The sequence below is a fragment of the Rhipicephalus sanguineus genome, chromosome 10, assembly GCF_013339695.2.
Source record: "Rhipicephalus sanguineus isolate Rsan-2018 chromosome 10, BIME_Rsan_1.4, whole genome shotgun sequence".
NCBI lineage: Eukaryota > Metazoa > Arthropoda > Arachnida > Ixodida > Ixodidae > Rhipicephalus > Rhipicephalus sanguineus.
Genome location: NC_051185.1, coordinates 140,292,043 through 140,316,806, shown reverse-complemented (window position 1 = coordinate 140,316,806; position 24,764 = coordinate 140,292,043). Strand labels below are relative to the sequence as shown.

Genomic DNA, 24,764 nt, shown 5'->3' with positions numbered 1-24,764 from the left:
ATAATGTAGGCTATCTGCTACACTGCCTTCATTGAACCTGAACCTAAAGCTCTGGCATACACATACACAACAATATGAGTAGGCTTTACCTGATTTTCATTGGTAACGTATCACAAACTGACGTTAAATACCATCTCGCTCGCTAATACTTCAAAGTGACCCTGTCAGCGCACGCAACTAAACCGGAGTCGTCTTTTTCTTTCGCTGCAGGTGGCGATCAAGACGATCAAGAAGTCCAAGATAGAGACGGAACAGGACTCCCTAAGGATCAGGAGGGAAATCCAGATCATGTCTTCCATACAGCACCCTTACATCATCCACATATATGAAGGTGAGTGCGGGGTGATTTGCAAGTCGTGGTTACACATCCAGTACGATATACGGGAAGATGCCCCTTAGTATAAACAGTCCCATGGAAAACCATGTCAAGGAAGATGATCGGTGTAACCCTAAGGGACAAGAAGAGAGCAGAGTGGGTCAGGGAACAAACGGGGGTTAAGGACATCTTAGTCGAAATCAAGAAGAAGAAATGGACATGGGCTGGGCATGTAGCACGTAGGCAAGGTAACCACTGGTCATTAAGAGTAACTGACTGGATTCCAAGAGAAGGCAAACGCGCGAGGGGGACACAGAAAGTTAGGTGGGAAGATGAGATTTAAGAAGCTCGCGGGTATAACGTGGCAGCAGAAAGCACAGGACCGGGTTGATTGCCGGAACTTGGGAGAGGCTTTTGCTCTTGCAGTGGGCGCAGTCAGGCTGATAATGGTGGTAATGGTAAACAGTCCTGATGCAGTCTTAGTGCTGATCGCACGCGGCTTCCGAGCTTCCGGAACAATCGGATAGTCGTGCCTGTTTATTTCGCCACCTCCTCGCGCGGAGTCGGTGGCATTCTTATATTGAGGCGCTTGCCAGCATCGTCTTGGCTCTCGTTAGGGAAGACTTACGCCCCCGACATTCAGTGCGCACACGAGGGCTTTGTGAAACGGTGTCGTTTATTGGTTGTACCCGAGGAGGGGGACGTATAGTATACAGCGTGAAGGCGACGTCCCTGTGTCGAGACGCCTCGTTGGTGGGCACGCGGCCTTCGTCCCGGTTACGACATGTGAAGCCGAGTTGAGACACACAGATGCAACGCTGCGTCCCTGGCTGCGTTTCAGCGGTGGCGAAGGATAAGAAGGCGCGCTAATACTTGGGTGGGCTAACGCGCTGCGGTGGCGCCGAACAACGGACACGCGTTGACGAGATATAAAAATTGGACGTTAAACGAAGGAATGGCTTGGCATCGCTGGCTAACTTTGAAAGCGAGTCGCTTTTTTATTCGAAAAGTCAAGGTTGGTGGGGGAAACGCTTGGCGCATGTTGCAGCTGTCACTCGCTATGTATACTGTTGCCACTGCGGCTGCGGGCACTCTTGCGGAAACGCATACACCACCCTAACACGATGCTCATACAATGTTCACGGGTTCGATTCCCAGTCGTGACCTGACTCGCTTCGACGCGGGCGAAGTGCAGAACGTTCGCGTGATGAGGTTTAGGTAATAATATAAGTTAGTATTAGCAAGATCAGGTGGACTGAAAAAATTTGACGTTCTTCACTACGGCCGGCGTATCTCATAACACTCTGTATATATTCGGCAAGCGTTATAAACACCTCAGTTCAATTTTGGCATTAATATGCCGCGAGTTTCTGCAACAACATTAAGCACACAGATTATTCAGAGACAGAGAGAAAGAGACAACGTCCCTTAAGCAATCGCCTAAGACGACTCGTACTCGAAAGCCATCATATTATTTTCCTTCTCATTCGACTGTATTGCGCTGTCTCTCATGGGGCAATTTTAGAATAGCGTACGCAAATATAGCGTTCGTTGCTGTCGCCCGCTATTTCCGTCATTTAACGGGGGACCACGAGAGGATAGCGTATACGACGCATGCGCAGTGGCGACAAACGCTAACGCAAAGCTTTTGCGTACGCTATTCTAAAACTGACCATTGCCTGATCGGTTTGGGACATTGAACCCAATTGGTCAAACCAACCAACCAGCAACCCGTGAAACGTTACCTTCGGGTGAACGCGGAAGAATTAAACGTGACCATGGCCTTGGCGTCTGGAAAGTGGTAATTGTTTATTTACCCGTGAATTGCTGTATACAAGTAATTAATTAATTAATTAATTGATTAAAATGAAGAAAGGTAAGGGAAAATGATATTTGATGGTTACCGCACTGTAACTGTGTACAGTGTGGGCGGCTGACATCTGAACGACGGTCAGCAGTGAGTGAATGTGTGAGTATAAAGTAGTAAAACACAGGGAGTGAAAATAGCAGAGAGTACAGATGGAGTTTAAGATGCAACTTCTGGAAGACGTTCTCTGTATCGCTATTTTTAAAACGAAATGTGGTTTCTTTTCCTGCTTTTTTCTTTCTATATTAGGTAGCGTGGGGTAAGCGACGCGCGCTCATTAACCTTGAGAGATGCGTTCGCTGGCACCTGGCCGTATACACGGTTATCGTCGCTGCTTTCAAGAGCGCGACCCTCGTACACCTTTGACGGCGAAGTAACGCGTGTACGTTTTACCGCTGTACCGGGGAACGAACGACACGTTAATAGCGGCGACCACGGCCCGACGCGTGCCACGCCCAACGGCCGGCCAGCACACGCGTGTCGACTGTCCCGAGTGAGATCGTATGCGGCGGTGAATTATTCATTGACCCCCCCCCCCCCCCCGGCTCTCGAAGGGCTCCGGAGTGGTCCGATCGCCTGTGCGCAGTTCCTGACACGGACAATTTACAAGAGGAAACACTGGATTTTCTTTAATATTTCGTGAGTTCGCGCCCGAAGGCATTGATACAATTTGCACATGATAGTGCAGTTGCGCTCCAATCATGACGTTCTGAAGGAACCTGTGGTGCCGACTTTCAATCCACTGCTAAGTGGATAATAATATCTGGCGTTTTACGTTCGAAAACCACCGTATAGTTATGAGGTACGCCGTAGTGGAGGCCGCCGGAAACTTCGACCACCTGTGGTTCTTTAACGTGCACTGACATCGCGCACTACAAGGGGCCTCTAGCATTTCGCCTCCGTCGAAATGCGACCGCCGCGGCTGGAATCGAACCCGCGACCTTCGGGTCAGCAGCGATGTGTACTTCTCTCTTGAGCACCTTACTTGCATACATCACACTTAACTCACAGCACCGCAGCCCAGACAGCCACGCGAGCCCTCCTGCAGTACTTGAAGGCAACGGGACTAAGCGACCGCCTGTGATACGCGCTGCACTGTGTGTGTGTTGTGAAATGTGTCTATCCTTCTCTCTCTCTCTCTCTCTTTTACTCCCTTATTCCCCCTCCCCATGTGTAGGGTAGCAAACTGGACGTAGTCTAGTTAACCTCCCTACTGCATGTATGTATGTTGTATATTTATTTCTGGGTTTGCGCTCAGTCTAATTCAGTTGGAAGTGCCGCCCGTCCAGTCGTTGTGTGCTCCTTTGCTCTGTGTATGTGCTCTTTCGCGGCCTAAAATATGTCGTTTTCTTACATTCCTTCTCTCTCTAACTTGCATATCGGCGTTTGCTATGAGTGAACGCATTCGCAAGTAGTTGTATACCTCCATGTGTATCGCTTTATTGTAACAGCCTTTCGTTCCAGCTTTCTTCGACTACTTCTTCGCGCTGATGGTTTTGTGGCTATTTAAGTAAAGAAAAAAAGAAAGAAGCGAAAATGAAAATCACTGCTGCAATGCAGGCACGTTTCCTCGCGTTCGACGGGTGCAACGTTTTCGAAATGGGCACTCATCCGGATAAGCGCGCGCTATGCCGTATTACGCAAGGTTAACAACCTCTGTACACACTGCGCGTGATCTCACGACGGACGACGACGCCGCTTCGGAAACACCGGTACTTGGTACGCGCTTATCCGGAGCTCTTTTCTGATAGCGCAGATAAAGCGGTCGTGTGTAAATATGCCGGGAGTGCAATTACGCGTCGGCGAGCCCTTTCTCTCGGCTGAGGCAAGCGTTTTCGCCGGTGTATAGCTGATAAAAGAAAACGGCTATAGGGGTATGCATTGCCTTTGCTTCGAATATGCTAAGCGTTGAAACGTGAAACTCGGTGCGCGCTTCGATTTATCGCTGCTCGGGCAGGAAGGGGAAACAAAGACGACCGCGCGCGCCGTCCACTTATCTCGGAGGCCGCGTATATATCACGGAGATGATCGGAGGAACGAGCCGACACGTGCGTGGATCCGACGTCCGGCTGCGCTGTTTTTGCGAGCGAGCGGAGAGGTTGATTTGCACTCTCCAAGCCGCACGCCACTTCGGCAAGAGACGACAATAATAATAATAATAATAATAATAATAATAATAATAATAATAATAATAATAATAATAATAATAATAATAATAATAATAATAATAATAATAACGGCTTTGAGATACAATCGGTGTGGACGTTGGGGAAGTCTAGTGTAACTACTGCTGATCAGTTGCTGATAAGAAAGAAAAGAAAGAAAGAAAGAAAGAAAGAAAGAAAGAAAGAAAGAAAGAAAGAAAGAAAGAAAGAAAAACACGAAACAGGCAGGTCAGCTAGCGGTATTACTTTGGCTGCGCGCTGCTTTTTGACCCGATGCGCTGCTCCACGATGAAAATAGTTACAACGAGAGAACAGGTTTAATCAGAGTGCATTCCACTTTGATAAATTACTATACACGAGAGGGGGCGGTGGACGCACGTCGGCCGAATGGTGGTGAAACAAACATGCACAACTATTTCTCCTGGAACGCCTGCAACAGCAATCACTAGATAACGCCACGCACACAAGCGTAGAATGAGCGCAGAACGGTCGCGTTTGCACTACCATGTACTTAAAACAGACCAAGGTTTTTAAAATAATATTTTAAATTATTAGGCAAGTTTTCTTCCTTCATCATTTTTCTTTCTGCTCGCGCTTTCACTTGATGTGTATTCATATATATTCTGGGGCAATGTAGAAGCAGCCGACACCTGCCTGCAACTGCAAGGACAACTCCAAAAGCACTCGTACGATTTTTCGTTTGTTGTTTTCCCATTTCTGTGAAACGGTCGCGTCGGTTGACGGGCTGTGGCGGGTACATTCTACGTGTTTAGTTTAGTCGCGCTCATGTATTTGCACCTCAGCTGAGCTCGTGTAACATAACGTTCTATTCTATATATGGCGCCGCGCGGTATTGGTCGAGGCTCGCGCGTCTGACGGTGAGACGCGAGAACAGCAACCTGACGAGGCAGTGCTGTCAATCATTTTGTCGTCTGCTGGGCGAAGAACGGATGGAGACACAGTTCGGATCTGAGAGAGCGAATATAGAATGGTCTCCGGACGGCTTGTATTAGATCGAAATGTAAGCGTTCGGGCCGGAGAAACGAATTAGCCTGCTCTGTGTCTGGCGCCGACAGTTTGCCAAAATGGCCGCCACCACCACCACCACAGAACGTCTCGTGAAATTGCGATACCACCTAGCGCCCTACCTATAGGCATGAACACAAATAAATTCTTAAAGTCATCACGCTCTTCGATTTCAAGCTTGAAAAACAATGTCCTCATATATTGATATTCAGTTATAATAATATATATGCTCGAGGCACGTAGATTTAGGTGCACGTTGAAGAACCCCAGGTTGTCGAAATTTCCGGAGCCCTGCGCTATACGGCGTCCCTCACAATTATGTCATGGTTTTGAGAAGTAAAGTCCCAACAATTATTATATGTAATAATTCTATATTTTTTCATGCGTTGAAAGAGTTTCTGAATTCACTATACGGTCCCCCAGCAGACGATCAAAACGTGACGCATAATTCAGGGGCCCCTTCGCTTATCGGCTGTTTGCTCCTTCTCGTTATCAAGTGACGTTGCGCTCCGTTCTATCGAGGAGGAAGAAAAAAATTACAGCATATCCACGGGTGAATGATGAAGAGCTTGGGCGAAGCTCCTGAAGCAATCACAGTCTCGGCAATCGCTTCTCGTTGAGCCCGTTTCGCAGCGGCGTCCTTGGCGCGCACCGTCAGGGGACCGCCTGGCTGCCGCCAAGCGAGCGCCCACCGCTGCGCATCGTCCATGCTCCGCCAACGATCCGACGCGTACGGCGACGATCCAGGAGAATGAGAGAGGCGCTCGCTCCCCGCGCATCCTCGCGCAGCCCGCGCAGCAGCCAATCGGAGAGCAGCGGCACTTCCAGTGCCATCTAGTGTTGATTCACACAAGCGCCATATTGCACACAATTCTATTGGACCAACGCCATCTAGGAAATGAGACGAGAAATGGTGATGACGACACAGATTGTGTACAGCGCCATCTAGAATATCGTCCCTGAACTGCAGTTTGTATGTACTTCTATGAGACAGCGCCATCTATTGCATCATACGGGAGATCCGTTTACGCCGGACAACGGAGACGTGACAAGGTTAGACTAAGAGGAGCTACGCCCCTAAAATACTAGGAGGAAGCGCCGCGTCATTGCGCCGGCTTCTGCGAGCCAACCTCCTCTGACGCCGCCCCTTCCGACCAGCGCGCGGTGCCTCCTGGGTAGGACTGGGCGCCCGCAGCAGACGCAAGCAAAGCGAGCTGCACCAATAGTATAGCGCTTGCCTATCACGTGACCAGGGCCTCTTCCTGCCCCAAGTTTCTTAGGGCTATAGGCTTCAAGACTGTCACGTGACGCCTCCTCCTAGTTTTTAACTTTAAGCTCGAGGTATGTCTGCGTAGCGTAGAAACGAAAATCGGATATGCGCCGCAGAAAGCGGATATGTGCCAAGCAGCTCCTAGCATAGCATAGCATATGGCAATGCGTAGTATAGTATAGTGTAGCAAGGGGTCCTCCGAGATTTGCTTACCACCAGCGGTACATGGTGTATATAAATAGCTCGCCGTTATTTCGCCGGCGCATACTCTTCATGAAAAATGTATAGCCTTAATACCCTTTTTAGGACTTCTGTGTAACGCTTGTACGCTGGTAGAGGCCACCTTGAGCATTTTGTTTTCTATGTATGCTAACTACGCACATTTGTAATAGATACCATGAAAGAACAAAAAAAAAACATGGCGTGCGGCTGAGTTGTCTAACGCAGCGCGCTTGGAAGCGAGGGGTTGCTGGTTCGAATCCGCGGTCGGGTACTTCAGAATTTTTTTCTTCTGCTTTATTTTTTTTGTGCCTTTTTTTTACATATACACATACATATACATATCCGGGACATGACGGCCACGGCGACGGCAAAAATCAGCCGAGAGTGTCCATATAATTGCTCTCGCAATAAAAGAAAGTGAGGGTCTGGAGGAGGGGAGAGAGTAAAGCATAGCATAGCCTTGTATAGAACGGTAAAGCGAGGGGGTGGGAAAGGGAAGCGAGGATGCGGACGAAGGGAACGCCACCAGCACCGCCGTTTCTTCAGTCTTCGCAACACTATAGTGCGTAGCTGCGCCAATTTTTTCTTCTTCCATGCGCTTTTTTATCGTAGAACGTGTACAATATCCCGCCCCTGCTCTCTTTTCTGTGGAGTTAAACCGTACTCCCTTATGGACTGCAGAAAATAGCGCCGCCTTTCGTCTTCCTAACAATATACCACTATACCCCCTCTAGGCCAGCTGTCCCCGCCTTCTCTTCGAACTTGTCAATCTCTTGTCGCGTTCTTGCGCCACTCTTTTTGCACCGGCAGGGAGAATGCCGAAGCATGCAGGCGTGCTTCAAAAAGGCGACGGATCGGGAGGAGCCGAGGGTTTAGACGACTAGATAGAAAGTAGCGCGCGAGATCTATTTTTTCTTTTATTATCCCCTTCGCTTTTTGTCCGAACAAGCGGCGTTCGTTATTCTTGGCTAGAATGCGTGATTTGCGTTGCGCCGGTTTTACTTCGTTGCTTTCGGTCTCGCAGACCGATATAAGAGGAGCCTGTCAGCCTGGCTTTTCTCAAACACCGAGGTGTGTGTTTGTGTTGTGTTCACCCTCCGCCGCCTCTGCCTCGCGCCGGAGAGTAGAATGCGGCGGAAATTGTGCCAAATTTCTGGGCGGAACGCTCGAAGGGCAAGGGCGCTATAGCGCGCCTTTTGTTCCAGACTCTGGGAACCGGCTCAAGCGCTGTAGCTTTGGGTGCCTTCTTCGGAAAGCTAAAGCACTGTACAGCTCTGTGCTACTGCGTGTTCAAGGGAACACCGCAATGTTTTTATCCCGCTTTGATGTGGCGTTTTCATTGCAAGTGCCGGCAAGGTTGCTGCGCCGGGCTTATATAGAAAACTGCTGACGCCTTGTGATGCCTGAGAGCGCGAAACGCACAAAGGCGGAGCTGAACGTCGTGAAACCCTTTCTTTCTTTCTTTCTTTCTTTCTTTCTTTCTTTCTTTCTTTCTTTCTTTCTTTCTTTCTTTCTTTCTTTCTTTCTTTCTTTCTTTCTTTCTTTCTTTCTTTCTTTCTTTCTTTCTTTATAGCGACGAGCATTTCTCAACAAACACCACGACGTGTATTTGCTCTCACAAGCATAGATTGAGAGCGAGAAGGCAAAAGGAGAGGCAATAAAGTTTACCAGGTATCACCAGGTTCGCTACCCTGCAATGGGGGGGGGGGGGGAGAAAGCGGACAGGTCAAAGCAAAGGGAGAACTAGTGGTTCACGCGCGCACACCATAACAGCGTTCTTCGCTCAAACACAGGCGGTCACAGCGCTCGGTTGTCTTTTGAAAGGGCAGCAGTTCTACCTTTTGCAGCACGCATAACGGCCGAGTTGATGGTCTTGTCTTTTTATTTGTTTTGTTTAATAAATGCTCTGTCGCGCCCAGTCAACTTAAAGCGGCGAGCATATGTATTTCGTCGTTAAAAGAAGGAAAGTATACGAGAATACGTTTCACTGGCCTCGTCACAATCACAAGCACCGATTTTGAAATAAACTTAAGATCATGGATGAAAGCGAACGTTAAGCAACCATGCATTTCTCACTGTTTTCTTTATTTCTATTTATTTATGATACCGTCAGCGCCCCCTTCCGAAACTTTCTGCACCTCACCTGGTTTTGCACTGCCTCAGTGATCGGCCCCTCTTTGACCAAGCGACAGCGTCATGTGATGATGTCATCACGTGACGTCACGTCATAGTGACGTCATCACTTCATGATGATTTTTCGCATCACTCGTGTTGACGCCGCCGACCCCAACGGTCAATTTTCGCGTTCGATAAGGCATCTAAGGCTTTCGCCTTTAAAAAAAGAAAAAGTCGCGTCCTGTGATCTTACCAAACAGCGTTTGCTAAAGCTGGCTTTTCCGCAGTGTAGCTTATTGTGAGGAGAAGCCTGCTTTACGTGCTTGTTTCGAGGCCATGGGAACGTTGCGAACGTGAGGTGTCGCTGTAATTGGCGCAAATAAAAACAGACACGGAAAGTCATTGTCTGTCTCGTCTTTCTGTATCCGTTTTTATTTGCGCTAATTCGACATTTATAATGAAGGCCAACTAGCCCAGCAGTCTGTTGTTATACTGGAGTGTCGCTGTAGATAACCAATAAACAAGCGAACGGGTCATTTGCGATTGAACGTGGGTCGTTTTGAATTCTTAAAGAAGACTTTTGTCCATATACGTGCCTCATGTCGACGCTGTTGCTTCGTCGATATAATACATTGCCAAGCAGCCAGTATCAGCTCCCGCCCTCTCCTTCCTCGCAGTATTCGAGAACAAGGACAAGATCGTCCTGGTAATGCAGTACGCGAGCGGCGGCGAGCTGTACGACTACGTCAGCGAGAGGAAAGAGCTCACCTCCGAGGAGGCGCGGCGAATATTCCGCCAGGTGGCGTCTGCAGTCTACTACTGCCACAAGGTAAATGCGTACATGCACTCCTTGTTTTGTTTTGCAACGCCCTTTGTGTGCGCAGTTGCAACCACCTCAGCGCTATCGTGGCTGGAGCTAATCGCGGAGACCACTGCATTATGCCATACTAGCCGCCACGGTGGTATAGTGGTCACGGTGCTTGGCTGCTTATCCGAAGGTCGCAGACTCGATACCGACCGCCGCGGCCGCGGCTGTCGCATTTTCGATGGAGGCGAAAATGCAAAAGGCCCCTGTACCTATGGATTTAGGTGCGCATTGGAGAACCCCAGATGGTCGAGATTTCCGGAGCCCTCCGCTACTGCATGCCTTATAATAATCATATCGTACGTGGCACGTGAAACCCGATCAATTGTTATTCATTATTATGCCGTACTTCGTGCGACCATCGCGGCTCAAAGTAGCGCTCTGTCTTCCCCTTAGTTTTCCTTCTTACTCACTCGTTGTGCTCAAAATCTTTGAAATTATTCGCGCGCTTATGTCCTCTTCAGGTTAAATCTCCATGTGCAACTAATTCTTTCCTGCTCCGGCTGATATTTAAAGGGGCCATGACACCCAATTATCGATCATAATCTGTGTTATGTTGGTTAATCCTTGTGCGTTCACAAACAACCTGGCGAAATTTTAGCGCATTTGGTCTAGCACTTAAATTATAATTGAATATTTTATAAAGACGCGAGCGGCCGGAGAGTCGGGCAACACTGATGCACTCGCGAGTCGCGACGTAACAAGCGGCTTGCTGTGCGAGCGTCTGCATTCCGGTGAACGAGTTTGTCCGTGGTCAGCTGCCCTTGTAATCGAGCTGTTTAAGCATTCTTTAGCTTGGTGTTGAAATTGAACTTTTTGCAGCTACTGAAACTTTACAAGAAGACGACGGCTCCACTCCGTGCAGCACATGACGTCACGCACACCACGGCTGCCTGTGACGTCATGTGCTTGTGCTAGTGCGTCACGAGTTGCTGTTTCCACGTGATTCATACTTGCGGCAGACTGTGTTAAAACGTCACTGTGAAAACTCCCCCTCAATATGGAAACCGAAAGTGATTTTTTTAATGTAGTATACATAAAAATATCGTTAATGCGTTCCGAGGCACCACGACACTTTTTTTAGGGTTCTCGACACCAATGTTTTTTGTTTTGTTTATTTAATTTAAGGCAACAAAACGAATATTTCAATAAAATATGTGTCAGTACTCCTTCGATACTTTCCTGCTACTGTTGACATAAAATTGCCGTTGACGTTTGTTGTTGTGCAGAACAAGATCTGCCACCGCGACCTGAAACTGGAGAACATCCTTCTGGACGAGAAGGGCAACGCCAAGATCGCCGACTTCGGCCTGTCCAACGTGTACGACGAGCGCCACTTCCTGAGCACCTTCTGCGGATCGCCGTTGTACGCGTCGCCAGAGATCGTCAAGGGGACGCCGTACTACGGACCAGAGGTGAATGAGTCTACTGTGCAGACATTCCTCTCCATGTGATCCACTACATATTCGTGGCACGCGATTGTACCAACTTTCTCGCGGCATGCACAGCACGAGACCCGCGAGGTGTTTGGACAAGTGAACTTGTCTTCGTCAGGGCATGGCCTCCGAGATTGCGTGCCGCCGGCGCGCTATATCGGAGGCAATGTTGCCCTGATCAGAAGCGTGCGCACAGGAGGCAGGGGGAGAGGGTTGCCCCCCCCCCCTCCTCCCACCTATCTAAGGGTGGGGTTGTTGACAACAGTGGCGGCCGAGGGCCTCTGATCACGTCATCGCTTGATTTTTTTTCTCTTGGATCCATTGCGAAGTTCGCTTGCTTTTTGGAGAACTACGCGCACGCCGATGACCAGAAGAAAGCAAATCCTTTTGTCAAAACGTTGACTGCTGCAACATTACCTGTTCAAATATTTTTTTTAATAATTTTTTTTACACATTTAAGAGAGACCTCAGTAAATTTTTTCGCTCAATGCAGCCATTTCACCGTTCCCGTTTTAATATTCATTGCCTTGTGTCAGTAAAATATTTTTCCGTGTTATGTAGTAAATCGCGTAATGCGGTGTCTTTTACACTTACGTGTATCTACTCTTGTATTTATACATATTCTTGCGCTCACCTCGAACGGGAGCTCGCCTGAGCGCAGTGTGTTGATTCTGGAACACCCTACTGTATGTTTGCGTAGTATATCCACTTCTAACTATACTATCTAAAATAAACTGACACTCTTTGCTTGTTCAGGTGGACTGCTGGAGTCTGGGCGTTCTCCTTTACACGCTGGTGTACGGCGCCATGCCTTTCGACGGCAGCAACTTCAAGCGGCTCGTGCGCCAGATCTCCGAGGCGGACTACTACGAGCCCAAGAGGAAGTCTGGTGAGTGCCTCTTGTTACGGCTTTCTTACGTGGACGATGACGGACGCCTTGCTGAAGTCTGCAAACACGTGTACAGAACGCGGAAGTGCTGTTCGCCGCCGTTATTATTAACCACGCCCCGGCGTTGCACGTCGACTGTCCATTAACTTCGCGTTACCTTACCGTATATGCTCCGAACATACATAAAAAAAAGAAGAAAGAAAAAGAGTGGGAGGTGGTAAGAAATGCCGGAAGTGATTTCTTTCTTTCCTTTTTATCGTGAATGGAGCTCAGACGCGGCTTGTCTCTATGAGGGCAGTGAAAACAATGTGCGAGGGTGGCACGCGTTTAACGAACATTGCTATAGTGGAGGCGGGGCACTTGGGCAGGTTGTGCTTCGCTTGGGGCGTAGATCGGGCATTTTTTCAAAATCGTTGCGCGTCCCTCTGGTCCTTCACTATGCGGGAAGCAGGTAGTCATATATAGGCGCGTGCACGGTTCTCCACTGGGAGGACGGGGGGGGGCGAAGTTTCGCCCCGCCCCCTCCTTGATTGGTCGAAGCGTGTTATCGCTTTACGAAAATAAAGCGATGACATGCTTCGCCCGCCGGCCTGCCTTGAGCCCCGCCTTTAAGACAGTCTATAGACTGTCTAAACCCATTTTAGACTGTCTATAGACTGTCTATATACATTTTTGTAAGTAATGGGATGCAACATCAGGGGTCCTTAGCCACCATTATTGTCAAAAACCTGCATGGCCATAAGCCTGCATTTCAAGCAGTGACGAGACAGGTCCAGCTGAGTTAAAGGTATGGGGTACACTTGGCGCCCTCATCACTGCGCACTCCCATGTAGGCAGCCTTACACTTTTGCTATCCAGTACGTCCCCGTTAGTATTGAGCAGCCTACTAGTGTATTGTCGCATGCAGCTCTAACAGCGATTAAGACAGAATTAGTTGTAGTGATTGCTTCGTCATAACTGCATGCGCATCCATTGCTGCTGAACTTCTGACTCGTTCCTGCTCAAAGTTCTCACACGGGTAGCACTTTGCTCAGAGTTCTGTTTAATACAGCGTTTTCGGGCATATATGTAGATACTCCATATTTTTAGCCGCATTAAATTCCAAGTGGGCGTTATCTGCATGCGACCTCACTGAAAAAGCGAAGTTTCGTTTTCACCCACTGCAACGGAACAGTGATACGCGCTTTGTATTTTTTAGTGGCGACAACTGTAAAGAATATGGCTCAATGCGTGTTATTTAGCTAAACTCACTGTAAAATACAGATTTCATCTGTACAAAAATTTACTGTTTTATTTAGCTGCAGCAGGTTAATCGCAATTTTAGCTGCAGTAGTTTAAGTGGAGTTCACTGCACCGGCCCCTTTCTTTTATAGTGACCACAAATATTTTGCGCTGACACACACGCGCACGCACAGATGACAAGGATTTTTTCGCGCAAGAAAGCTCATATGGATTAGGAGCTAGTTCTCCCCGAAGCCTTGCTCTATTTATACAAACATAACTGCACAACATAACAAATATAGCTGCATAACACTCAACCCTCGCCCCCTTTCTCTCCCTCTTCCACTGCGCAGATGCGTCGGGTCTCATCCGTCGCCTTCTGACCGTAGACCCGGCCAAGCGGGCGACGGTCATCGACATATGCCAGGACCGCTGGGTCAACCAGGGCTTCGACCACTCGCTGCTGCAGCTCGCAGAAGACATGTCCAACCTGACGCCCGTGCGGCTAGACCTGCTGCTGGCGCTGGCCCCGGCCTCGCCGACGCCCGAGGAAGCCTTCGACAAGGCCGCCAACCCGCCTGACGGCGCCGAGAAGAGCGACAGCTTCGACTTCCAGCCGGCCGAGCAGCTGAAGAACGACGACTCGGCCGACTTCATTCCGGCCGCGCTGGCTGCCGAACTCGAGAGCCAGAACATCAAGCGCCAGTGCTCCACCGACGGTAGCCTAATGAGGATGTCCAGCGTCTCGCATAAGAACAAGAAGGTGCGCACGTCCGACTCGTCTTCGAGGAAGTCGAGCGTGGGAATGCTGGGAGGACCGTTCGTGCACGACGACGAGTTCGAGGACGAGCAGCAGCCGCAGAAGGCGCCCGCAGAGGGCAAGGCGGTGGACGAATCCGGAAAGAAGGAGGGTGACGCGACGGCAGCGCCGGTTCGGCAAGACGACGGAGGAGTCCAGGAGGCTACGGTGACCTCTGCAGGCGACGAGAAGCCGATGGAGCAGGGAGGAGAGGCGATTGCCGAAGGCGCCCGCAAGGCGGAGGAAGAACCGGCCCGGAAGGACGACGCGAAGAAACCAGGCGCGCAGGCCGAAGCACAGCCCAAGGACGCGACGGCGCCGACGGAAATGAAGGAGAACGCTGCCCCCGTTGCCACGGCCGATACGGCGTCGGCGGAAGAGCAACAGCCGTCGTCGGTGGCGCCCGTGCTGGCGCGAAGAGGCTCGGGGGTGCGATGCCCGGGCAAGATAGTCATTCCAAAGTGCCTGAGCTCGCAGGCGTCGCCGGCGACGAATTCAGCATCTCCCAAGTTCAAGGACACCAAGAAGCCGCCGCTGCCGCAGACGCCCAAGTCGGCCGCCGTTGAACAGCCCAGTCTCGTTGCTCCAGAGGACAACGGTGCGAGACCCGCATCACCGGCCGCCGCAGTAACAGAAGAACCCGCCGCGCCGGAGAAAGTAGGACCCAAGAGAGTCATTCCCGTGCCCAAGCGGCCCAAGAGCAAAAGCCCGCTAAGCGCCAGTCCCAGGGAAAGAGAAGAGGTCGCGTTCCCGGCAGCTGCGACCGAAGGTAGCAAGTCGCCGTCCGTGGAGAGGAAGCGAGACGCGGCAGCGCCGACTTCCAGAGGCATCCTGCGCAGGAGCGCGTCCAAGCCTCAGCGCGAGCTGTCCACCGAAGAAGGCGGCAAGGAACCCGACGTCGTGGACAACGTCCTTCAGAGCACGGCGGAGATCACGCTCAGCAGCCGGAAGAAAGCCGAAGAAGAGCAGCAGAAGCAGTCCTCGGCCCTGTGGGACAACGCGGTACCGGGCACGCCGGAAGAGGAAATTCCCGAACCGGAGGCACCGCCGCGGAGGCCGTCTCCCGAAGGTTCCTCCGCGGACGAGCACGCCAGGCTGGCCGCGGACTCTCCCGTGCGCAGCTACAAGAAGTTCACGTTCGGCAAGGACGGCACGTGCATCACGGAGAGCGGCCGCGTCTACGCGCAGCCCAAGTCGGACGGCTCGTGGACGACCGTAGAGAAGAAAACCAAGATCACCCGAAGGCCCAGCAACGCGACGAGCGTGGACGAAGAGGTCGTACGCACTCCTGGCCCACCGCCCAAGGACGAACTGACGGTGCCCCGATCTGCCAGCGGCAGCTCGTCCGAGTCGACCGACATCTTTAACGACATGTTCCCGGACTGGCGCACCTCGAGTCCGTTCGGAAACCTCATGCGGATGAAGAGCTCGATCAAGAAGCTCAACAAGGGCTCCCTGTTCCGCGGCGCGGACCCGTTCGCCAGCATGGAGACGTTCCGGCGAGAGCGGACGCCCGAGAAGCGGGCGCGCGAGTGGGGAAGGCGCGGCGGCGGCGGTCAGGTGTCCACGTCGACCGACAGGGACTCCTCGGACGAAGACGACTTCGATCTGCACTTCGACAACTCCCACCCGCAAGCCCTGTTCCAGTTCATGCGCAACATGAGTCGCGACTTCCGCAACCACTGGAAGAGCTTCCTGCCTTCCTCGTCTCCTTTCTCGAGGTCTTCCAAGGAGCCGTCTTCGCAGTCCTCCCGACCCCAGAGGGAGACACTACTGCGGTTCGTGGTCGACAAGCCGTCCAAGGCGACCGGAAGCGAGCCCGGAACGCCGCACACCCGCGTCACGGGCGATCCTTTCTCCAAGCGGTCGTCGGGAGTTTGGGACCCCGTCGACAGGGCGTCGCTCTTCGGCACGCTGCGCAGGAACAGGTTTCAGGACCTGCCCGGACGTCACCACGCCGACCGCGGCACATCGCTGGACCGAGGCGCGGGCAACTCCGACTTCTGGGGCGTACACCAGGACCCGGAAGGGACGCGACACCGGGTCGAAAAGTGGCTGCACCTGTCCAACGACAACGCGGATCCACTTCAGTCGCGCGGCGAAGAAGGCACTCAGCAGCGGTGCCAGCAAAAGTACAACCGTTCGCAGAGCGACAAGTTCAACCTGGGCGAGGAGAGCCGGCCCGTCTACCAGAGCGAGATCAGCGTGGAGAGCAACCGGACGGCGCCCCCGGGTGCGCCCTGCACCCGCTCCCTGAGCGTCAACGAGCGCGGGGGAGGCCGCAGGCCCCTGGTGCGGATGCAAGTGTCCATCAACAACCGGAGCAGCAACCCCAACGCGCACATCGTCATCACCACGCCGCCGACGACGTCGGCGCGCACCGAGTGCGGGCTCTGGCCGCAGGACGACTCGGCGCGTAGGGACGAGGGCGACTCTCCGGGCGCCGCGGACTCGTCGCTTCTGGAAGCGCTGCAGACGCGCGGACTGCGAAGCCTGCTGTCGCAGCGCAGCGGCTCCCTGGCGCGCGAAGTGAGCCCGAGGCGGGGCGAGCCTCCCGACCGCCCAGCGCAGTCCGAGCGAGGTAAGCCCGCAGCCGGCGGATCGAGCCTTGCCCCGCCCGAGACTGCATGCTGCATGGACACTAACTCTCCTAAGGAGGCCACGCAACAGCGGCCCAAATTCATCCCCATTTCGATGGAGCGGAGGACGAGTGACGCGAGCGTGCACAGCCCCGGCTCGCGCAGTCCGGGAGAAGAGAGCGTCCAGGAGAGGATCCACAGGAAGAGCTTCTACCCGCGCTTCCACGACGACCCCAGGGCGGCCGCCAGGCGCCGCTCGGCGCTGTGGGACACCGAGTACTCGGGCCTCTGGAGCCAGGAGCTGAGAGACCGGGACGACGCGGCGCTGCTGAGGAAGTCTCGAAGCCTGTGGGACAACAACCACGCGCGAGAGCCCAGGAGTCGCTCCGTGGCCAGGACGGCCGGGGCCCCGCTGTCGGTCGCGCCTCAGCAACTGAGCCGGCACGGCCAGCTGTGGGACCTGAGCTTCGACGACGCCCCTGGCGACAACGGCATGGGCAACCACCGCTGCAACAGGACCGAGTCCAAGGACTATGATAGCCTTGAAAGTGACGGGCCACCGTCTTAGGAACTTGAAAGCATGGTGTGTGCGTGTGTTTATTTAATTGGTGGGGCTGCTTCCCGCATATTAGTGTCGCATGCTGTGCTGCGCGGCGCATTTGGCAATGCAAGATGCTCACGGAAGCGCTAGTCTATTTTTTTTTTTTCTTCTTCTCCTGCTCTCCTCTTGATCCGACATTCAGTCTGTGCACGCAGTTTCAGCATACTGTGGCTGAGAACCAATGCGTAATGGCCTCCGGTTGCTGCGACTGAAGCTCAAGGCAATAGGTCCAAGAGGGCGTCCCTATAACTTAGGTAAAGCGAACAAAATAGTGTTTTTTGTACCAAAGCAACGCGAGCGCGAACAGGGATGCCATTGAGAGCTTGCCGCTATAAAAACGCGGGAATACACGGATCGCCGTGTCGTAATATGCTGATGTGGCATGCACTATCGGTACAGCTTAGCACAGTCATATTTTTAACTCAGTGGCATGCTGGTCATTTATGAGAAGTGTTTCATACAAATGGCATTCTGCACTGGCTCAGACGTGAGCGGAATATTGTCTTCTTTTGTACTTTGATATAGGAGATGCTTCATTTCTGCCATCAACAAAGTTGTTATATAACGTGGTGTACGCGTCGGCAAAAATACTATTCTGTTTATTTCATTTTTTTCCTGTTGTGACGTGCATGGTTGCAGTGCTTTCTTGAGCTGCTAGCAAGCTTTAAGTTACGCACTGTTGTTAATTTGCTCAGAAGCAAAGAAACAGTTACATGCTTCATTGTCCAGTGTTTGCAACGCTCAAATACTCTCGTGTCACTCGATGACCCTAAACACAGGGCCTCTAGAAGCTCACTTGTGCCCATTGCGGGCTTTTGCACCCGTTGTGCTGCTTTTATATACCGTATTTACTCGCTTGTAACGCGACCACGATTGTAACACGAGGGTCGACTTTCAGTAGCAAAAATATGAAAAAAAAAAACGCGTTACATTCGAGTAAATACGGTATTTTTTTCCGCATATGTGTTGTCATGTGCACGTCAAGGTTAGAATGTGCTGTTTTTCTGAACCATGCTCACTGAGACACACCATTTCGGGCTACATACAGCACAAGTAGAACATGTTTGAAAAGCACTGTTGAGTTATATTGCGTACAGATGGCATTTAAAACATATCATCTAGGAGGTCTTATGAGGGTGACCAGGGTTAGATACATTTATGTATCACGCAAGATCATAAAAAAATATTTTGGTGCTGACAGTAGACGAAATGCTTATGCTCTTTGAAATTACAGGATTGCGCTTACAAGTTTGCTGTATGGGTTTTAAATGAGAAGATTGTCGTTTTATAGTAATCTATAATAGTAGTGGACAGCGGAGTTCGTAATTAACAAATTCAAGGTAATGAGTGATTAATACAGCTTTAACAAAGCCGCACTAACTGAGGAAAGCATAATTGGAAGTTCATTGCATCCAAACTTCTATGCGGCAGGATTTATGAACAGAATCCCGCAATAAATGCGATATACAGTTAAACCTCGATAAAACGAAGTCGGTAAAATCGGCAATTTACTGCGTTATACCGAAACTTTGTTAAATGGAAATTCGACGTTTTATGCGAAGTATATTCGCCAAAGGCTTTTTGTTTGCACGGGAAGTGCCGGAAGAACACAGCAGTGCAAAAATAAAAATAATAATTTAATTTCAATAACTCGAAAAGAAATCAATTTTCTTGGAAACTGAGATCCGGCGACCGCAGCATGATGCTGCGACGGCGAAGAAGTCACCTTCACAGCGGCCGAACGTCATGCGTGAACACGAAAGAAATGCAGGTCCAACAACGCACTGTGGATAAACGTTCGCAAAAAGCGCGTGTTATTCAACTATATGACGACTGGACCGACCGGAAGTTTCAATTTTATCGCCTCTATCTTCCTCTGGGCCAGTAATGAAACTTCGTTATATCGAAGTCACGGATAACACGCTTCGTTGTATTGAGGTTCCAAATACATGGCATGAAGTTGTGAAAAGTGAATTAGTTCGTTATATCGAGAATTTCGTTATATCGAGGTTCAACTGCAATATCCGTAATCAAAAGCACCAGCGCGCGTCGAAGGGGAGGCTACCGCGCCTGCGTATGCCGTGATATGGCGGTGTCGTGCACGTGTATGAAGAAAAAAAATTATGAAGATAAACGGGGATGATGAATATTCGGAAAACCACCAATATGTATTTTAATCATGTATTAGGAATTATTTTTTATTAAAAAAAATGATTTTTTAAGTAACTATTTTTACCGTATAACCAAAATTACAATATTCTATTTATAAAAATGTGAATTTTCTCTTGCCCTGCCTTTATGTTTTAATGTTTATATTTACATAAACCGCCGGCTTCTTGGCCAATCCCCTATGGTGGGTATGATCCAGAATTATGGAGCGAGCAAGCTAGGGCTACCTATGCTTTGCAGCCCTACGCTGGGCTGAATCAGGCCCGTAGCCGGGGGGGGGGGGGGGGGGGGGGAGGGGGGGGGTTGAGGGCGGAATTTTATGACACATGGTGTTTTACTCGAAAATAAATAATGAAATAGGCGTTTTTCTCAAAGAGTCAAGGCTTTCAGCAAGGCCCCCCTCCCCCCCCCCCCCCCCCCGAAAAAATTCCTGTCTACGGGCCTGGCCTGAATGCTTAGGTATATCTATCATATTGCCGGCATTTTGTTCTGGACATGTGCAGTACTTCCGGAATGAACCACGCGTAAAATAACTTCCAAGTTTTGATCACAGTAGTGCCTCATTTAGTTGCGTGCCTCTGGCAGTGCGCATTTAGTTCGGATTCGGAAGCTATGGCACGCTGACATAGCGCTCACGCCATTCGTGGCCTGGAAGCACCGGGCGCTCCGCGAGATAATGCAATGAACTCGAGATAGATGACGAGTATTGTTATGCAAGAGACGTCTCAGATGCGGCTTCTTGCATTTTTTTAGACTGAATGAGATCGAATGGTAGGCGTAAGTGCAATAAACCCCTTTTCTTTTGGAGCTATCGCTGCCGTATTATCGTGTCAGGCATTATTTCTGTGCACATCTGGTGGTTATAATTATTTGAAAGTGTTTAACGATGCCTTTTCTCAACGCATATGCAGCTACAGCTGTTCTTCGCATTTTTTTAGCCGTATATGTAAGGATGCATATGATAGGTAAGGGTGTAAACCATATGGCAACGAGTATCCTTAATGGTGAAATTTTTTATTGACCATGAACGGTATATAATTTGCGAGGATAATGTTTCTTGGATAGATCGTCTTTATCAGCACTCCCTTTGAAACGGGGTGTAGTGGTCGGTGCCGCCAACCTTGGTTATTTTTCACCCGCCTGTCATGTTTATTACCGCGGGGCTTAAAGGGGCCCTGCAACACTTCTTCAAATAACAATCGAATGGCTTCATTAAAAGGGCTTGCTGCCTCTCGAATCGACCGCCGGAAAAATTTTTAGAATCCGTCAAGTACGAGCGAAGTTGCAGAGATTTGTCGCACACTGTGATTGCGTTCTATTCTCTCGTCCCTACGAGCGCACTCGAAGCTAAGCAAGGAGGGATGGCGCGGGGGAAAGAAGTTACGTCACGCGCACGTCATGACCTTGAGCGCTTTTTTTCCCCCTTCGAACGCGCGGCTTACTTTCAGTGAGATCGCGAGCGCCTGGCGGCCTCCCGCGGCGGCCACGGTAACTATGCACGTCCCAATGCTCGAATCAGCCAGCCAATGGCCGTGAATTTAGGTATATGGCGCGGTCATTTGGGTATATGGCGTCATTTGTCGAAAGAAGAGGGAACGATTTCTAGCCGACTTCGTGATTTAATTGGAAATTCCAGGCCGCGTGCTGCGCTATAATGTTTGGCCCGCGTGTTCTCAGTAGCCTCGACTACCGATCGGCAGCGTTCTCTGACCATGCTGAAAAAGTGTTGCGGGGTCCCTTTAAATCCGTGGCTTGCTATTGATGACGGATTCTTTAAGGGGCACTAAAGGCAAATGACAATGTCAGAATGAAAGGTCATGGCTTGAGAAGGTCTAAGACGTCAATATTATGCACACCAGCACTTTAGTAGTCGAGATATTCAGGTAATCTAGAACACGACTTGCGCCACTACTGGGACATTCTGGTATTAGCCCAATGACGTAGTAGGCCCTCAGTGCAATTGTATAGTACAATTAATTATTAGTACTCGAAACATCCACGATAACAAAGAACACTGCAGTAAATGAGAATGGAATAGAAAACTTTATTCAGGTCCGTCGGGGCGTGAATGGCACGCAGAGGGCCGCTCCCACGTCGGGGCAGACAGGCTTAGTCTCTCCGCCACGTCGCGGGCCCGTTGGACTGCCCATAGTTAAGGTGGAATAAAATGCAGCTTGTGCATTTCTGTTCGATTCATAAAACAAGAACGCCTTGACGTCACCCTTGTGAAGGATGCGGATGGTCCGAAGGCCGTTTTCGCCGGGCTGTGCTCCGCTGGTGCTGTCTCCGTGGTACTTTTGTTATCAGTACTGCTGCGTGCGTTTTGCTCGCACTGGAAACTCGCTGCAACTGCAAGTTCGTCAAAATACCGCGTCCATGTGATGTTTATGGCCGTGAATCTGCCGTACGCGCAATAGTGTTACTGTATATGCTACACCTAAAGGTAGCAAGTAACACTAACGCAAGCAAGCGCAGCGCCGGCTGTCGGTCGGTAAGGTGCGGGCGCGGCGAATGTTACGTCACAAACCCCCTTTTTGTGGCGGCCGGTTTGAACGCGCCTTTGCCGCGGTGCCACAGCGCATGCGCCCTTCCCCTGGCGGGAATGTCGCGAAACGCTGTGGTAGTGTCCTCGCACGCCTTTCGATCTCGGAGGCTTTTGTTCTGGCAATGCTAGTTGTCCCGGATCACACCGCAAAGCTCCCTTCCATCCCCCCCCCCCCCCCCCCCCCATCAAAACGGCAGAGGGCACTACAGGAAAATGAAAAAGGCAGATTGCGCTGACGGTATGCGGACCACTAGGACGCAATTTACTTCCAAACTGAGCATTCATTGGCACGAAAAAAGCACTACGAGGTTTCTTGAATGCTATTTCAACAATCCACGTCGACTTAATACTTGCCTTTAGTGTCCCTTTAACTGACTCCCTAAAGACCAGCGTGATTTCCTACATGCTTTCCCTACATCTAGCCACTAATATTTATCTTTTCATTCCGCTATCTTGATAAAGGTTGACTGTAAACGAATTTCACTTCGGCAAATTTGTCACAGCTTACCAACGTGCCACTGAAGCAATCGCGGCACCACTACAGGTTCGGTACTGCATAGTTTAATATTGAAGCAGCACCTGAGAGAGCATCTGGTGGATGTTGCTGTGACTTAGTTCCCAGCGCGCTGGCTTATCTCGGAGGTCTCGCAAAGTATCCCCCGTTAACGGCGGCATTTTCACTAGTTTCAATATCAAAGATGGCGCTTTCCTTTTGTTGCTCTTCACTATGCCGCTCATACTTAATTTCGTATATAACGTATTTTCACGATTCTAGAGGGCCCCTGACTAGCGCGCATGCAATTTCACATTAGGAAAAATTAAAAAAAAAACAGTTGCCATTTCACATTGAGCCCATTTGTAACACGCACACAAATGTGAGGGCCACACTACGAAAAAAAATATTAAAAAGTACACGTTATAATTGCACAAATACAGTACGTTCCTCTTCCAAAGTTTTGTTGCAGCTTGCCTATTTAAGTTAAAGCCCAAGGCCTCGAGTACGGGCAACTATAAGGCCTCATTTACATTTGTATGTAAACTCTTCCTTTTGCTACGTCTGGATGAATAAGGTAACATTGCCAGCAGACATCTTGCAAGCATCTCTGACTGCAAAAATTGTGCTCACCTGGCGTGGTTGTGCACTAGCTCGACAGAGGGCACAGCGGTGCTTCCAACCTTAAAGGTGTCCTGAATCACTTTTCCAAGTAATCATCAAATGACCTCAGTATCAGAGTTTATTGTCTCGCGAATCGGTTGCTGGAAAAATTTCTTGAATCCATCAAAAACAAGCGGAGTTTGTCGCATGCTCTCTCTTCTCTCGTCCCGACGAGCACGCTGGAAGCTACACAGGGAGGGATGGCACAGGGGAGAGAAGTTACTTGAGGACACGTGATGAAACTCGACCACTCTCGCAGCACAGGCCTATGTATGATGCACAGGCGTTCTATTTGTTGTGTGACACCAAACAGCAGGCGCTGGTGGCTCCAAAGAGATGAGCACAGGCCACTGTATTAAAAGAGGGCGCCTGAGAAAATGGCAACTTTGCGATCCACTTCTAAATTCTCCTTGCCGTGCACGACTTCAGAATTATACGAGCCGTTAATAGCAGTATCTGCTTTCCGCACGATGTGTTCTTGTTCACATTAAGCCCGAGGGCTGGTTCATGACCCTTTAAAGCCCCTGAAAAATCCATACAGGGGATATGCATGACGTTAAGCGCAATACTGAATCGACGAGGACGGGACAGGGAGTGACACTCAAAGTTGTGTGTGTGTCACTCCCTGTCCCGTCCTCGTCGATTCAGTTTGCGCTTAACGTCATGCATATGTCGCACCAACAAGGCCAAAGATCCACCCTTGCTCCATACAGGGGCTTCATCCATCCAAAGGTCTGTAGACTTTACTCCGTCCTGCACCCGGCAGTCAGCGTTTTTCATGCCGCTCAACAGACAAGAGTATGCACGCGAATGCGTGCAATGTAGTTCTGTCGGGCAAAATTTACTTTTTTGCTTGTCATCAATAGAGAGATACATTCTTTGACGAAAACTCGAGATCTTTGCTTGACGATGTGAAGAAAAGCGATACGATATACCTGTAGACGCCTTGCGTACATGGCATGTGAACCGCATCGTCACTAAATCGAAGCTGTGGAATAAAATTTGCTAAATTTCACACATGAGAATCGCGTTTCTATTAAACTAAACATTTAAAAACCAAAAAGTTTGTTATATTGAGGTTTTCGTTAAATTGACGTTTTCAGGGGAAAGGTGCAAAAATATCTTCGGCGCTAGAAAGGAAAACAATTTTCACACTAGTAAATGGGTGTTGATCAACGCAATAAATCTACCAACATTTAGTTGAACATATCACAAGATGGACCCCTCTACTTGCCACATTAAAGGAGTACTGACACGATTTTGAAGTGCAACAAAACGGACGTTTTTGGTTTCCTTGGCATGTAGTGTTAACGCTCTCCCCACACCGCATCCGGGAAACACGTATAAATATTTAAGTTTGATTTTTAAAGTTTTCATCTCCCAGCATCTGCAAGGCAGCTTCACCGCATGGAGAGCCCTATGACGTTTCAAGTCGGCTCACTTGGTTTGCGAAATCTGGGTCCTGCATGCAGCCTAAATCACAGAAATCGCTGTCGGAGGCACTGGATGACAGTTCACTCATC

The 24,764-nt window shown here is 50.1% G+C and overlaps 1 protein-coding gene across 3 annotated transcripts in view; it reads left to right on the top strand.

Annotated features, from left to right (window-relative positions):
• LOC119372494 (serine/arginine repetitive matrix protein 2) overlaps positions 1 to 24,764 on the top strand; it is a 107,753-nt gene that overhangs the window by 69,823 nt on the left and 13,166 nt on the right. The window contains exons 2-6 of one of the 3 annotated variants that reach the window (XM_049419763.1): positions 211 to 331; positions 9,659 to 9,810; positions 11,076 to 11,261; positions 12,039 to 12,171; positions 13,746 to 17,353. In XM_049419763.1, the coding sequence (XP_049275720.1) occupies positions 211 to 331; positions 9,659 to 9,810; positions 11,076 to 11,261; positions 12,039 to 12,171; positions 13,746 to 17,338 (4,185 nt within the window). In that variant the 3' untranslated portion in view covers positions 17,339 to 17,353. Of the gene's footprint in view, positions 1 to 210; positions 332 to 9,658; positions 9,811 to 11,075; positions 11,262 to 12,038; positions 12,172 to 13,745; positions 19,499 to 24,764 lie in introns of those variants that run through there. The other 2 variants (XM_037642965.2, XM_037642964.2) reach the window with 2 other exon arrangements.